Source organism: Lepidothrix coronata, unplaced genomic scaffold (genome assembly GCF_001604755.1).
Source record: "Lepidothrix coronata isolate B3197 unplaced genomic scaffold, Lepidothrix_coronata-1.0 Scaffold5, whole genome shotgun sequence".
Lineage (NCBI taxonomy): Eukaryota > Metazoa > Chordata > Aves > Passeriformes > Pipridae > Lepidothrix > Lepidothrix coronata.
In genome coordinates, this window is record NW_016690185.1 from 4,884,321 (window position 1) to 4,899,563 (window position 15,243).

Genomic DNA, 15,243 nt, shown 5'->3' on the forward strand with positions numbered 1-15,243 from the left:
TGTGGGTTTCATAGGGGAGATAATTACTGTCAAGCACATGCAGACATTCCAAGGAAATAACACTGACTAAGGAGAAGCTCACAGGAGGCTTCAGCATAAGCAATCTGTGACCTTTCTGCTATTTTCTTATAAACTAGAAATCCTGTAGCCTTTTGCTAGTCACTGTTTACCAAAAAGTATTGGAGCATCCTATAGACCATTGCTGTTAGTATCCAGATAGTGCTAAATATTGAACAGTACAGATTGCAAAGCAAAAATATATACATATAAAGAATTAAATATGTAAATAATCATTTAACTAAAATTAATTCACACATGCCAAGTTGAAATAAAGTGTGTCTCTGTGCTGACACCAGAAATTTATAACATCTGTTTGATTCCTAATAGTCAACCAGCAGTTACATTCAAAGAAAACTTAGGGGGGCTTTATAAGACTGTGGCATAGAAGTTAGTATAAAATAAGCTTGGGGGATGCTGATATGCTGTCTCCTATGGGGAGGAAGAAAAAGAAAAGGGAGGGTAGGGGGATGAATTTGGTGTCTGGAATATGTATTACGTTAGTAAGTGAAATATCAAACCCCTATGCTGTTTTTATCTTTCACGTGTGTAGCATTTAAAAATAAAAATTGTGTGTACCCAGGCAATTAAATAGGTAACTGGATTTTGAAGAGCTTCTTTTGTATCTTGGGGTTTTTTTAATTGGTATAGCAGATAAATTGGTGCTGAAGTTCTGTGGTAGCTAAGGGGAGCTCACTTTGTGGCATGCCTGGTATAAAACTTTGCTAAAACAAGAGTTAGAGGTCACCCATTGAAATAATAACAAGATTTCTGTGTCTGCTTAATATGGCACTGAGAACAACTAAAACAGACTCAGTCTTAGTTTATTAATGTGTCAACACAGAAGCATCATGACAGATACTAAAAGGGAGCCCCGTGTGAAAAGGACTCTCTTGTAATCAAAACCAAAAATGAGCAGAGGATCTAAAAGAAGCTTTAGAAGCATTAGAATGGTGATTATAGACCAATGGGGATGAAAGAGAGATGAAGGTTTTTAAGGGACTAAAGTTTAAGTTGCCTCCTCAATACCTAAACCTAGATGTAAAGTAGTAAAACACTACTTTAATAGTAAGCTCTTAAATTTTCTGTCTATATGTTGCCTTTTTTTCCCATGCTGATATGAAGGTAGCCCTTTACATTTAACTACTCCTTTGTTTATCTTCCTGTCAACTGAACTTCAATAAACATGAGCATGTCAGCTGCTGCTGGAAAATGACTGGTAAAGAGATAGGGTAAAACTTGTCATGTTTTACCTTAGACACTGGAAATATAAATCATCAATTTTTCAAGCATGTTTTTTATTTTTAACATTTTTGTTGTTGCAAATGACAGAGCACTAAGGTTGTGCAGATAATGGCCTTTTGTTTTGGCAGCCAATCAGAAAAATGTGGAAAGGGTGAAAGCTGAGAGGTTGTTTTGAATGAAACAGATTTTTTCAAAGATTTTTCTTTTTAGTTCCCAAAACAACAAGTGTAAAATACTGTCCCATTAGTGAAGAAAATAGTCCATTTAAGAACATTAAAATACTTTGTTTTGAAGACTTTGTAAGAAAAATACCTAAAATCTGGTCTAGTTTATAAAATAAATGTTGGTGGTCACATTCCCCTTGGCAGGTATACTCCCTCTTGGTATGTATACTTTGTCTAGCCATGGAAGAATATTTCTCCTTTGCCTGATGGGAGGTTCCCCCAGAAGTGAGTCAGAAAAATAGTAAGAGTACTAAGGCACTGCCCTTGGTATTGGGAAGACTGTACAATTACACAAGTGATTTCAGGATCAAGAGATCAGTTGGCCCTACTACATGCCTCATTTGCATCCACACTTGATTTTTAATGTGCACTTAACCAGGCTCTTCACTGGCTACCATGTCTGAGATAGAAGGCATCAAAATGCACTAGAGGGCTGTCTTTCAACTAATTTTCACCTGTAAGCCATTAGAAAAGAGCCTTGACTCATTTCCTTTGCATTCACATAGTGAGATTGAGAATTTCAGTCCTTCACTCTCCACCTTCTAGAGTTATTATACAGTAATTTTTCATGGGAAAGTTTGGACCATAAAAATTCAGGATGTGGATTCCTTGTGTAATGCATGTGTCAAGATGTGCTTAATTCTTCATGTTGCATGAAGTGATGCCATGCTAATTGTTGACCTAGAGGCCAAAAATCAGATCTCACACTGATTGGAAGGGTATTCTATGTCTCAGGTTAACAAGTGTTATTTTCCTATTTACTTCAGTTTGTTTATAAGAACTGGATACAAAGTGAGGCAAGGGCAATTCTAGACATCCCAGGAGCCGTGATCAGGGAACTCAATCAGTGAAGTTTGATTTAAATCCTGCCTTGAGCTGGGCAGACTGTTTTTTCCCTCTTCACTTATATTTCTGAGAGAAATGCTAATAGAATCGCAGAAACATCAAATGGTTTGGGTTGGAAGGGACCTTAAAGATCATCTAGTTTCACCCCCCTACACTGGACATGGACATCTTACACTAGACAAGGCTGCTGAAAGCCCCAGCCTGGCCTTGAACACTTCCAAGGGTGGGGCATCCACAACTTCTTGAGCAACCTGTGCCAGTGCCTCACCACCCTCACAGTCAAGAGTTTCTTCCTAACACCGAATCTAAACCTCTCATCTTTTAGTTTAAAACTATTCCTCCTTGTCTTATCATTATCTGCCCATGCAAAACCCATCCTTCTTTTAAGCCCTCCTTTAGGTACTAGTAGGCTTCTGTAAGGTCCCCCTCGAGCCTTGTCTTCTCTAGTCTGAGCAATGCCAACTTTCTCTCCCTGTGTTCAGAGGAAAGGTGCTTCAGCCCTCTGAGCATCTTTGTGGCCTTCTCTGGGCTTGCTCCAACAGGTCCACATCCTTCTTATGTTGGGGGCTGCAGAGCTGGATGCAGTCCAGGTGGCATCTCACTGGAGTGGAGGGGGAGAATCACCTCCCTCAACCTGCTGGCCACGCTGCTTTTGATGCAGCCAGGACACACTTGGATTTCTGGACTGTGAGGGCACATCACTGGGCCGTGTCCAGCTTTTCATCCACCGGAACCCCAAATTCCGTCTCTGGAGGACTGCTCCCAGTGAATTCTTCTCCCAGTCTGTATTCATGTCTAGGGTTGCCCTGACCCAGGTGACCCTAGTTTCAGTAAGGAATTAGTAGTGAGTAATGAGGGGGGAAATACAGAAAACTGTTTCTACTGAGAGAAGAGGTATTAGCAGCATTAGTAATGTTGTCAAGAAGTTGAGAGGTTGTGGTAATCTTGGCTTTGTTGTTGATAGTGATTTTTACTTCCCATCCAAAATTTTATACAAATTGTATACTTATTTAGAGCATGGAATCGCATTTAATGAAGGTGGTATGTATACACAGAACAAACACAGTGCATGCAGGATGTGTCCTGATGCCATAAATTGATCACTGGAGAACTGGGTCTTAGCTCCCCCTTCAGATTTGTTGTTCATTGTAGAAGGTGACAAATCTAAAACAGATAAACCACATTGCACCATGCTAAAACCCATATACTTACCCATAATTCCAACCTTACCCATAATCTCTTTCTTTCTCCAGTTTCTTCATGGAGGACTTAGATCAAACTCTTAAGTGTTTAAAATAAAGTAAAAAAAATATTTTATATGACAAAGATGAGCAGAACTTAAAAGAACACCCCAGGCATGTATTTATCCTGTGTCATTCACAGAATTCATCCAAACAGCAGGTTTTTGTGCAGAACAACGCATATGGCTTTAGATGTTTGCGGAGTTGGATCATTATATCCCAAACCCATTCAGCACTTTTTGCTCTTTTATAAACCTTCTCAAATTTCCATATAGGCACCTCTTCCAAATATGGATGTAGGTATATAAGTGTAAAAAGGTATCGTAGGGATGCCTTTATATTTTAGCTGTTATTTTAAAATACATTTTAGAATTTTTGGAACAGTTACCTTTGCTCAAATGGTTTCTGGTTGCAACTAAGTAGTTGCTCTATATTAAGGAATCCATTAGAGACATTTTTATTTACTGTGGATTTTTTTTTAACATCTGATTGCTTTAAAAGACTGAAGAGGCTAATGGAGCTTTGCAGTAAAGGTTACTTGCTCTCTTCAGACACAATTGCCAAGCTGAGGTTTATACTTTCTGATGTTAAATTTTACTCCTGAGGGGCTTAGAAAATAGCCATTTTACAGTGCAAAGTGTTGGCGTGTTTTTACCTATCTTTATTTGTACAAATACACCCAGCTTTTCTTAGTAGTTAGCCCTGAGAACTCTTTTTTTCACCTCTGTTCAGTGCACGCCTCTGGCTCCATGCTTTCCCACAGTTTATCAGCCAGGCTGTTTACCAAATCTGACACTAAGAGATGCATTTGAAAAATGAGGGCATAATTTAGATACGAAAACCGTTTAATGCTTGCTACTTGACTATGCTTCTTGTGAATAATATTCCTCATGTTTGGTGTACATTGCCCGATTCCCTTGAAATTAGGTTAAGGGGGGGTGCACTGATTTATAGCAGCTAGAGTTGTTACTTCAAAAGGACTTCATTTTAAGAATGGATGTTGACTGTGGGTTTGTATGTTTAGAAATGAGCATCTTAAAATCATCATCTTTAATGTTCCAAGCAGAGGCCTTTAAAGTGAAATTTCCTGTACCCATTTGAACTCTGATTTCTGAATATGCAAAGGTTTAGTGAAAAGGAAAACTGAAAATACTTTGGAAATTAAGATTCATGATATAGATGATCAAAGGAATGTTCCTGTGTCAACGGATTACTGACAGGAATCATGGTACCAATGTGGCATATAATTGGCATAGAATGCAATTTTACTTTTGCATACAAGACCAACAATGTTTTAAGAGCTTTTTTAATTATAAGGAAAGATGAAAATAGAAATAGAGATGCAGAGAATTAACTGAGATTGACAAATAACCAGTTAACTCAGATTTTCAATGTTTGTGCCTCAGTGATGGGGTGGCACTTACTGCCATGGTCTAGTTTACAAGATGGCATTAGCTCAAAGGTTGGGCTCAGTGATCTCAGAGGTCTTTTCCAACCTAGTTCATTCTGTGATAAAAAAATCTAAAGAGTCAGAAAAATTGCCTGCCCAGTTCAGCTATGCTTTTTTCCAGTGTATTTGGAAATACAGAAAGAATGAGCATCTTAAAAAAGCATGTAAATATTTTGGTTTACAGGTTTGCAGGTTTTTTGCACAACAATCGAGAGAAAGCATAAGTAGGAAATTTTACAGATGCTTTGACAGTTATTTTTTACCACACTTATAGCTGTCTGTCTTAATACTGTTCATAACCATTTTCTGTCAGTGCCTGTTAGCCAAGAAAATTATGCAAACAAAATAATCTAGTCCAGTAAAAACCATAGTTCAAAAAAAAAAAGTCAAATCCTTCTGCACAATCCTGAGTGCATTCATGTTTAATTGAAAATCTGTGAGACAAATATCTCATTTTAAAAAAGGAAAAAAGAATGTTTAACTTCACTTACCAGAAGATGGGATCAAAGCTGAGAAGGTGAACAGTTAAAACTCTGGAAATTCAGCAAATCAAAAAGCATACAGAGGCTTTCCTTACATACAAGTACAAATGTGCCAAGTTTGAGTTCTTCCAATGATGTTAAATACACTGAAATAAAAATTAAATGTAACTTTTTCCCACTTCCACATGTGTTTTACTATTGCTGCAGTGTCTTAGACTGATGATCGTAATTTCTATATGATTTATTAATGCATTTTGAATGCAAATAAATGCTTCCATAGCAGAATGATGATATTATAATTTTTTTAATCTTTTGATGTTTTTTCTCATCTGCTCATACTGCTGCTTACACAAACTAAGATGAAATCATATTTACAGAGTCATAGAATAGTCAAAGCTGGAATGTGCGTGCCTTCAGCAGCACACCACAATATCCACTGATTGCAGGAGGACACTCTCTCATCTCAACTATTTAAAATTAATTTCTGTAATAAAAAATATATTGCAAAGAAAGTGAAAGAGGAGAACAAGCATAAAAACAACTGATGATTGTTCAGTTTATCAAAGTTTATTTTTACTATGTATTCCTTCACATTTCCTTTTCTGTCAAACCATGGCCTGGAAGTACTGTAAGTACTGTAAAACTAAAGTCTTTGACACACAATATATGCTTGATTTAAGACAAATATTTCTTCTACACTACCTCCATTATGAATTTTCTTGGTATAAATTTACTGTTTTATGAAGTTCAGTGTAATCATTGGATACAAGCCAGTAGTTCCTAGAAAATAATTTTGAGTAGTGACAGCATTTTGTCTCTATCTTAGCATTAAAAAACCCACAGTGTTTATTAAATATGCTAATTTGAACTGTAGTTATGAAAGTAAATTTCATCTTCTCTGCTTTTACCTTGAATGCATTTGGGAAATGAGGAAACAGTATAGTCAGTTATTTTATTATACTTGCTTTAAAGACAGCTTTAATCCCAGAGGCACCATTTATTAACAGTTGTCTCATCTGGAAAAGAAAACAGGTTTATTACAGGAGGTTGTAGGAGTATAAACTATGGGATATTACTTTATCACAAAAATTATGTGAATCTTGCTCCAGATGAATAGATTCCATTGCTGTACAATCAGTATTCTACCTGTCTTTCTCCTAGCAAAACCCAGTATATTTTTTTAATCTTTAATTTTTTAAAAAATGTTTAATCTTTAGCAACTTAATCTTTCTAATAAAATTAATGACCTATGAAGGTTAATGTTGTCCATACTTAGGACAGAAAGAAATGATCTTAGAGACTTGGTAAGTAGTTTACTACTGTGCTAAAATTCAACTTGAATGGTCTACTTCAGAGACATTAAATCGTATACATATCTCAGTACAGGAAGGGAGAAAACTAAGTAGGTGAAACTCAATGAACTGGTATCTTTCTTTCTTGACAGGCTAGTGAAGGATGCCCCGTGGGATGAGGTCCCTCTTGCTCACTCCTTGGTTGGTTTTGCCACTGCATATGACTTCTTGTACAGCTACCTTAGCAAGATTCAACAGGAGAGATTTCTTGAAGTAATTGCCAATGCCTCAGGATATATGTATGAAACATCCTACAGACGTGGATGGGGCTTCCAGTACCTTCACAACCACCAGCCTACCAACTGTGTGGCCCTGCTAGCTGGAAGCCTGGTTCTGATGAATCAAGGTATGTGCTAAACCATAGGAATGTTTTTTCTGAAGTGTATCAACTCAAATCAGTCATTTATGCAGCAAAGGTCAGGATTTGATAAAAGTGCTTCTGAGTGTACAGCAGTATTGGGTTTGCTCTTTCACTGCTTAGTAAAATTTAATTTACTGAATAGAACAAAAGTTTGTGGGCAGATGTACAAGGCCTAATATGTGTGTATATACATTCAGACATCTAAGTGATTTTGAAATTCTTATCTCACATTTTATAAGAATTAAAAATCCCCTTGTGTACAGTCTGTCCAGTCCAGATCTATAGACAGCATCTTTAAGGGTTGATTATCAGTAAAAAGGGATGCACTTGGTCTCCTAACACAATGCATTGAAAGGTCAGCGGTCAGAAACACCCCACACTTTGAGCTGGGAGCTAGAAAAGAGGATAACCTGGAATTTTGTCCAAGACTTCTGTCTCCTGCGAGAGCTGCAAAAGTGTAACTTTACCAACACAAAGGCCACAGCTCAGGACCTTTCTTTCCATCAGTCTTTTCTATGGAGATAAACAGGACTTTACTTTCTTTCCTCTGAATTCTGCCCTTGCATTCCACAACCATCATCCAAGAGGTGTCTGTTCCAGGTGTCCTTTTCTTTTCTTTGGGGACTTAAAACCATCCTTCCCGCTTCCAACTTGAAGACCCTGACCAGTTGATTTGAATGCTCTTCATAGGGGCTATCTCTCTCCTCCTGTCTAAGTGATACACAGTGTATATGAGAATGCAAGTCACAGAGTCAGTGAGAGAGAGCAGGTAAGTGATCCTGACTTCAAACCCCATAGGTACTTCGGCTGAGAGGTGGAAATCAGCTCCTGCTTTTATAAGAATGAATCAGTTTTTTATCAGGTGGTTGTTTAATATGTGCTACAAGTATTTTGAAAACAGGATTCCCAGTGGAACTACTTACTTGCTGCAAATCAAGGAAATTGTAGTTTCTGGATGCTGATGACGTTGCCAGGCTGTTCAGCTCTGCCAGGCAAAGGCACATCTGCACATCGTTGGAGCTTTCAAATGCCCAAAGAAGTGTGACAAAAAATTATGGCACCGACTGTGTTTGCAGGGTCATCTTCTTGTCAAGTGCTTGTGGGAAGAAGCACATTGACTGATATGTATATGCTGAGAAGCATCAAGAGCATGTGTGGAAGTTATTCCCTATCCTCCTGTCTTGCTGTGTACAGATTGAAGACTCAGGCCATGTTGATTCATTGGGTTTTGCTAAATTTCATAAAATTCCATCCTTCCCCAAGCCTTCATTAGCGCAGAAAGCTGGCAGTTTGCGAGATGACTTTGCTTTTCATTAGAATATAGACCGTAAGTATGCTTTGTGCCAAACAATAGTAACATCACAAAGTTGGGCAATATTTCTTTCACTAAAGATTGGTGAGGGTTATTTGGGGGGAAAATAAAAAGGAAAAAAGCAGAAAATTTATGAATTCTTGAGCAATTTGGAAAATAGTGGTAATATTTCAAATGAAGATAGGTCAATACAGACTGTATATTTCTAAACTAAAGTTCTATTGTTTTCAATATAGAGCAACTTTATTTTTTAAAAAATGGAAACATAAATTAAGTTTTTCTATTGGTCTAAGACAAAAGGAAGATTTTTTAAAAAACTATCATTCCAATATGAAAGGCTTAATCTGAAGAAATTTAAAAAAAAGGAATGGGAGAAAGAGAATGAACATACTATATCATAATATAACATAATATATCAGGTACATAGCAATTGCAAATAATGTATCCCAGTGTTGACCTTTCTTACAAAAAGTTTAAATTCCAATTAATAACTTTAAACACAATTAAGCTATTGAACCTTCCAGAGACTAAATAGCCAGACTTAATAGATAGACTAAATAGACAGACTAAAAAGATAGACTTAAAAGCCTGTAAACATTGCCATAAGCCTGAAAAAAACAAATTTGAATGACTCCTAGCACATGCATGTATTGAAGACTTTATACTCAGACACTCAGATATTCAAAATAGAAACTTGAGTTAGGCCTTGATATATCTAGTAGATACATGGTTTGTATCCTGCTAAGTTTAGGTGAGATTAGTTGTGGTTTGTTGTGTAGCCTGACAGAGCATTGAGTCTTTTACTTTTTTCATTTCAGGGTGTTCTTTTAGTATACTATGAGTATAGCACTATAGCATAGAGGTACACTAAGTAAACAGAACATTAATGCATTACAGTGGTAAATGCACTGTGCTGAACCCTGGCAAATAACATTCTTGCAGCAGTCAAAAACCAGCTTTTATGGCTGTTATGTCATAAGGGAAAACAAGAGCGAGAACATTCAGGATTTTATTCCAGTAGACTGATGTGCTGCCAACTCCATCAGAGTAATGAAGTAGTGTCATGATATCTGTGAGTAAAGTAAGCGGAAATAAGTAGTATCACCTGTCCCTGTTACTCAGGCCTTCCCCATCATAGTTTTCTTTTTAGCCAGCCAATAAAATTACCATGTTAGACTCAGGTTGTCTGTTTTGTTTAGATACTGCTATTTTTTTTTTCTCTGTTGACTGAGCAGGATTTGGCAGCCTTTACTAGCAGGATGTCGGAATTGCTCATCATTCTGCTGAGCAAAAATACCGTATTTGTGCCAATGAGAGGAAACACTTTGTAACAGGATTGAATGTAGGTCCTACTCCCGTAGCCTGGCACATGTGCTTCATTCAGCAAGCACTGCTTCACCACACCATGGGGCAGAATGTTTGCCAGCTGGGCTTTGCTATAGGGTGGAATTAAGTCTGGTTAAATCTGTGTTCAGACACTGAGCTGGGAGAACACTAAGTTGCCACATAGAAGCACAAGGCAAATGATCACTGTTTAGTCCTACTTTTCTTGCTACTCAATCCAAAAGAAAATAAGAGAAGGCACGTAGCCTTTCCTCTGCTGGGTTCCATGTACTGACTTCTGCAATACATAAATGCAGTACTGAGGCTGTTGTGCTTGTGCTTAGTGAAGGCAGACAGGACCTGAGAAGGTTTCTCGTGACCTCTTCCCATCTTTTGATTTGTGTAGAGCAGACCAAAATTGTAAAATCTATGAAATGCTTTTCTTTAGAGAAACTATAACTGCTTAGGACTTGTATATTTGAAGGCTGAGAATTTACCTAGTTGGAAGATTTATTTTATTCTGGAATTGAGGAATCTGCTTTTGGAAGTAATCATGTAAAACTCTTCCAAAATAAATTATATTTGGATAACCCTTTGGATTGTACAACAAACTGAAAATGTAACTAGAACAGAGAAGGTCTTAAAATAGAGCATGAGGTAGTAGAATATCAGTTAACTGTGGCTCAAGTGTGAACTTTTTTGCATTTTTAAACTCTAGGGATCTCCTTACCACACTGTCAATCCTGCCAGTAAAAATGACTGATTAGAATTGTTGCATTACTGGAGCCCTCTAGTGGGGCTATGGGTTTGTTTTCATAGGGCTTTAATTTGAAATGCAGTAGTCTTGGCTTGGCTCTTCCTTTTTTCATGTCCTGAATTCATTAAAGAAATTTTCATTTTAAGTTGTAAAGCATAATCCTACATTATTAGCAAAAGATGTGTGGTAGATTTTCCCCTGCTCATGTGACCTTGCTTTGCTGTGTTTAAATACTGTGTTTTATATTTCACCCTAGAACTACAAGGATGCTGCAGCAGTAGGTTGTATTATAGAGCTCTAGATTGCAGATTCCCTGCTGTAAAGGACACTGTGGGAGTACAAATGGCACCCTCTATGACCCATTGCATTCTAATTAGTTTTGCCAACGTCTTTTTCTTTCAGGCTACCTTCAGGAAGCTTACTTGTGGACCAAGCAAGTGTTGGCAATCATGGAGAAGTCAGTAGTCCTGCTGCAGGAGGTCACAGATGGCTCCCTCTATGAAGGGGTGGCTTATGGCAGCTACACAACCAGATCGCTCTTTCAGTACATGTTTCTTGTCCAAAGGCATTTTGACATCAATCACTTCAGCCACCCTTGGCTCAAGCAGCACTTTGCATTTATGTACAGGACTGTCCTGCCAGGTAGGTCCTTTGGGTAAATGAAGATGAATCTTCTAATTTTTGAAGCATCAATATATTTCATACTTGAAATAGGCCATTTTAAAACAACCACTGTACTTGGATTTTTTTAAATAAACATTTCCTTGGATTTTACCTTCATCATTCATCAAAACAGTGACATCCTTGTTTATCACTGTTTATTAGAGATCAATTCTGGCTTTTAAAATTGGTGGAAATATCGAAACATCAGTTGGGAGAAAAAGCAATCCTTCAGAATTTGATTTCTAGTTTTCAAAGTTTTTTCAGGGGTTTTCTGTTTGAAAAATAATATTCTTTGAGATTCTTCTTGATTTTTTCCTTTGCCAAAAATTATTACACTGAAAGATTAGTTGAAAGAAATAGTAAATGATTAAGCCAACGTAAAAGTACTAGTAAAGTATAAAAATTTTTTAAATGATCACCAGTTTTCCACTAAACAGTAAAATAGATTTTTATGTCACATTTATTAAAATATTTTTATTATACTTTGAAAAAGTTATTTACTCAAATGATAAATTTTTGTGCTCAGTCCAGGGGTACATGAACCATTTTCATTTGTCAGTGTGAGAGTTTAACATAAATATCTGACAATCACTGATGGGTAAATTTTGAAGACTTTTTAGTATTTCTCTTGCTGTATCTCTCCACTGTCTTGCAATGTGTTTCAGCATCTCTGATTTGAAGTCCAAGTTGTGACCGAAAGATGAAGATATGCAAATACAAAACCAGCTAGATTGCTGGTTTCTTCTTTCAGAAGAGATTTAGTTTCAGGAAGTCTTGCAAGTTTTTGATGATGGTTTTATCATAGAATCATAGGATGGTTTGGGTTGAAGAGGACCTCAAAGATCATCTAATTCCAACTCCCCTACTGTAGTCAGGGACACCTTCCACTAGCCCAGGTTGCTCAAAACCCGGTCCAGCCTGACCCAAACACTTCCAGGGACAGGGCATCCAGAACTTCTCTGGGCAACCTGTTCCAGTTCCTCACCATCCTCACAGGAAAGAGCTTCTTCCTTATATCTAAAGTAGGTCTACCCTCTTTCATTGCTTATTTTCAGGACAATTCATTAGGAACTTATGTTGCTCAAATTCCTGGTTAAAAAACTGTGATAACTTTCTTGGAACTTCAGATCTATCCATGTGGGGGGGGCTGAGTGCAGCTTTGGCATGCCAGTATAGGCACATAAGGAATTGTGCTGACTCTTTGTGAGACCTCAGGCATCCACTGGGGAGAGGTTCCAAAGGGCAAAATGAGCTCATGCTGACTGTTTCAAAGTGAAGCTGATTTTTTTTCCTTGAGGGCACCTCTGGTTTTTTGCTTTAGAGAGTATAAATTCACATAAGAAAAGTGAAAGCTGTAAAGACAAAGTTACCTCTGCCAGATTTAAGTGAGGAGAAGAAGTATATGGGACATTGTATCTTACATTTAGTGTAGTACATTTTGTGTAGTGACTGTAGCCCAGAGCCAAAGAAGAAAGGTAAATATGCAAGTCAGCTGCAGCAGAAGGAAGCAGCTGCTGTGTAACCTATTTAAGGTTCATTTACAAGCAAGTCCATAAATATCTGAAAAGGGTGCTTCTGTTTGTTCCACTTGGCTTTACTGTCATGCTTTGCAATCGCATATTTTTTGTTTATTTGTTCTTTATTACATTCCTTTTCGCTTTTTCCCAAGGGTTTCAGAGAACTGTGGCCATCGCGGATTCCAACTATAACTGGTTCTATGGGCCAGAGAGCCAGCTGGTGTTTCTCGACAAATTTGTCATGCGCAATGGCAGTGGAAACTGGTTGGCAGAGCAGATCAGAAGGAACCGAGTGGTGGAGGGCCCAGGGACACCATCCAAAGGGCAGAGGTGGTGCACTCTCCACACTGAATTTCTCTGGTATGAAAGGGAATGAGTGGGCTCAAAAGGAACCTGACAGCTGTTTGCTGTTAGTGATAATTCATTATCTTTAGATTTGTACTGTAGAAGCTGAGATCAGGCTGTCCATGTGCCACCCAGAGTCATTGGGCACAGAAGAACTTCTTCACTTAGCACAGATGCACTGTATGGGTTGCTACAGGGAACACCTTGGTGTTGTCCTATATCTGCTTTTATGGTTTCTTTCCATTGTCTATTGCTTTTATAGAATTGCTTGTATTGAATACAGGCAGTTCCAAAGGAACTGAAAATTTGCCTATATGTAGTCTTTTTTTTTTATTTGGCCCGTTCTAATGTTTTTTAATCCTGTCGCGTTCTTTTATAATTAATTAGGTGAATATTTAAAGCGTAGGTTTTTTTCAAAAGCTTTAAGAAATACTATGAACTTTCTTTTAAAAGCTGAAGTAATGTAAACAGTAAGGCTACTGTTAGCTGGTTTTGCACACTTAGTTGCAAGTTATGCTTGGAAAAAAATGCCATGATAGATGACTAGATCCATATTTTTCCATGTAATTTACAACTCTGCTAATTTCTATGTCAATCTTCTAAAGGTAAGAAATTAAAAGATCCAAAAGGCCTTTGATACACATATGAATTCTCACAGTTTGTGGAGATAAGAACATTTTTGAGGAGTTAGTATAGCTCTGTTTATCTCTCTTGCAAGAAAAATATTGTTGAATATCTGTTGTTCTGCATTTATGATATGCACATTAGAATGTGTTTGTTAGGCTTCAAGCAGCCTTCATCTTGTTATTTTCAAAATACAGAGTCTCTTCTCTGCAACCTCATTCCATAATTGTTTTCTCCTGCGTCTTCATGGAAATCCTGGGAATTTATGCTTAAAAAATTCATTTCAATGTAAAAAGGAAAGCAATTTTTAAGAGCACCTGAGTAAAAAAAAAAATTATCTGAATATTCCAACAGTTGCCTTTGCCCTGTGCTGCAGTGTTGCTCTTGTGATGAGCGTGTCCATTTGCATTAGAGTTTCAGGGAAGACATCTGCTTTTAGAGGAATCTCCACCAAGGACTGGTACATACAGAGCAGACTCACAGTGCTGGTTGGAATTACCCCAAGCCATATGCAGGACCTGAGCTGTGATGGTCTAGGGCCTGACAGAAGCTCCTGGTTAGATGTAGAGAATAAATCTGATGAACCGTCTAACAGAAATTTTACTGGGCTTAATGATGAGTTTGTTTATTTCGATTGCTAAAAAACAATGCCAGAAGGTTAGGTTTTCTTTTCCATGGTTGTTCTGGTTTGTTTTGGTTTTTTGCTGTTTTAACTCCCATAGATGAAATAAAGCAAAAATTTTAAGCATTGTAGCCTTTTCTGGAGTTAAGACCTCTCTTTACACCAAATGTCTTACATCTTCCAACTTATACAAGAAAACCATGGAAATTCTGCTTCAGCCTATTTTAGAGAAAGAAACTAACATACGTTAACTGACATAAATAATAAACATGTATCCTTTTCATTAATTTTTAATTTACTGCTAATTCTGCTTGAAGACTACAGACTTCTGTAATCATCATTTTGGGGAAACAGATACTGTGCTTCTCTTCATTAGGTAGTCAGTAAATAGATTGATGCCTTAAGCCCCTAATGTTTTTTTTATTTTTCTAATAAAATGTTGATGTCTAGTGGAGAATAGACAGTGTCTACAGCCTGCTTCTAATTTGCCTTTTTAAAAGATCTGTATTGCAGTCAGTAGTTTTATGAATATATAAGACAAAACATGGCTAGTTTGAAATTAGTGGTACTCATTTTTGAACTGCAGAGAAACTGCTTGCTTTAAATGCAGACCAGATGCTTTCAGCTGTTATTCTGTAAAAAGTGTACACAACAAATTTGTGCAGGGATTAGTATGATAAATATCATTACAACTATATGATTAGGAAGCGTAATGAGGGCTTTATATTGTTGGCTTGCTCCTTGATGTAACTATTGAATCATTTTTTGAGTTTTGTACAGGTTCTGCTAATGGTCAAGTGGTTTTTAAACCCATTTTTCTCA

General features: G+C 37.3%; 1 protein-coding gene across 1 annotated transcript in view; it reads left to right on the forward strand.

Moving 5' to 3' along the window:
• The window catches only part of DSE (dermatan sulfate epimerase), a 35,903-nt gene that overhangs the window by 17,628 nt on the left and 3,032 nt on the right, over positions 1 to 15,243 (forward strand). The window contains exons 4-6 of the mRNA XM_017830434.1: positions 6,990 to 7,243; positions 11,053 to 11,292; positions 12,983 to 13,190. Coding sequence (XP_017685923.1) covers positions 6,990 to 7,243; positions 11,053 to 11,292; positions 12,983 to 13,190 — 702 coding nt within the window. The remainder of the gene's footprint in view (positions 1 to 6,989; positions 7,244 to 11,052; positions 11,293 to 12,982; positions 13,191 to 15,243) is intronic.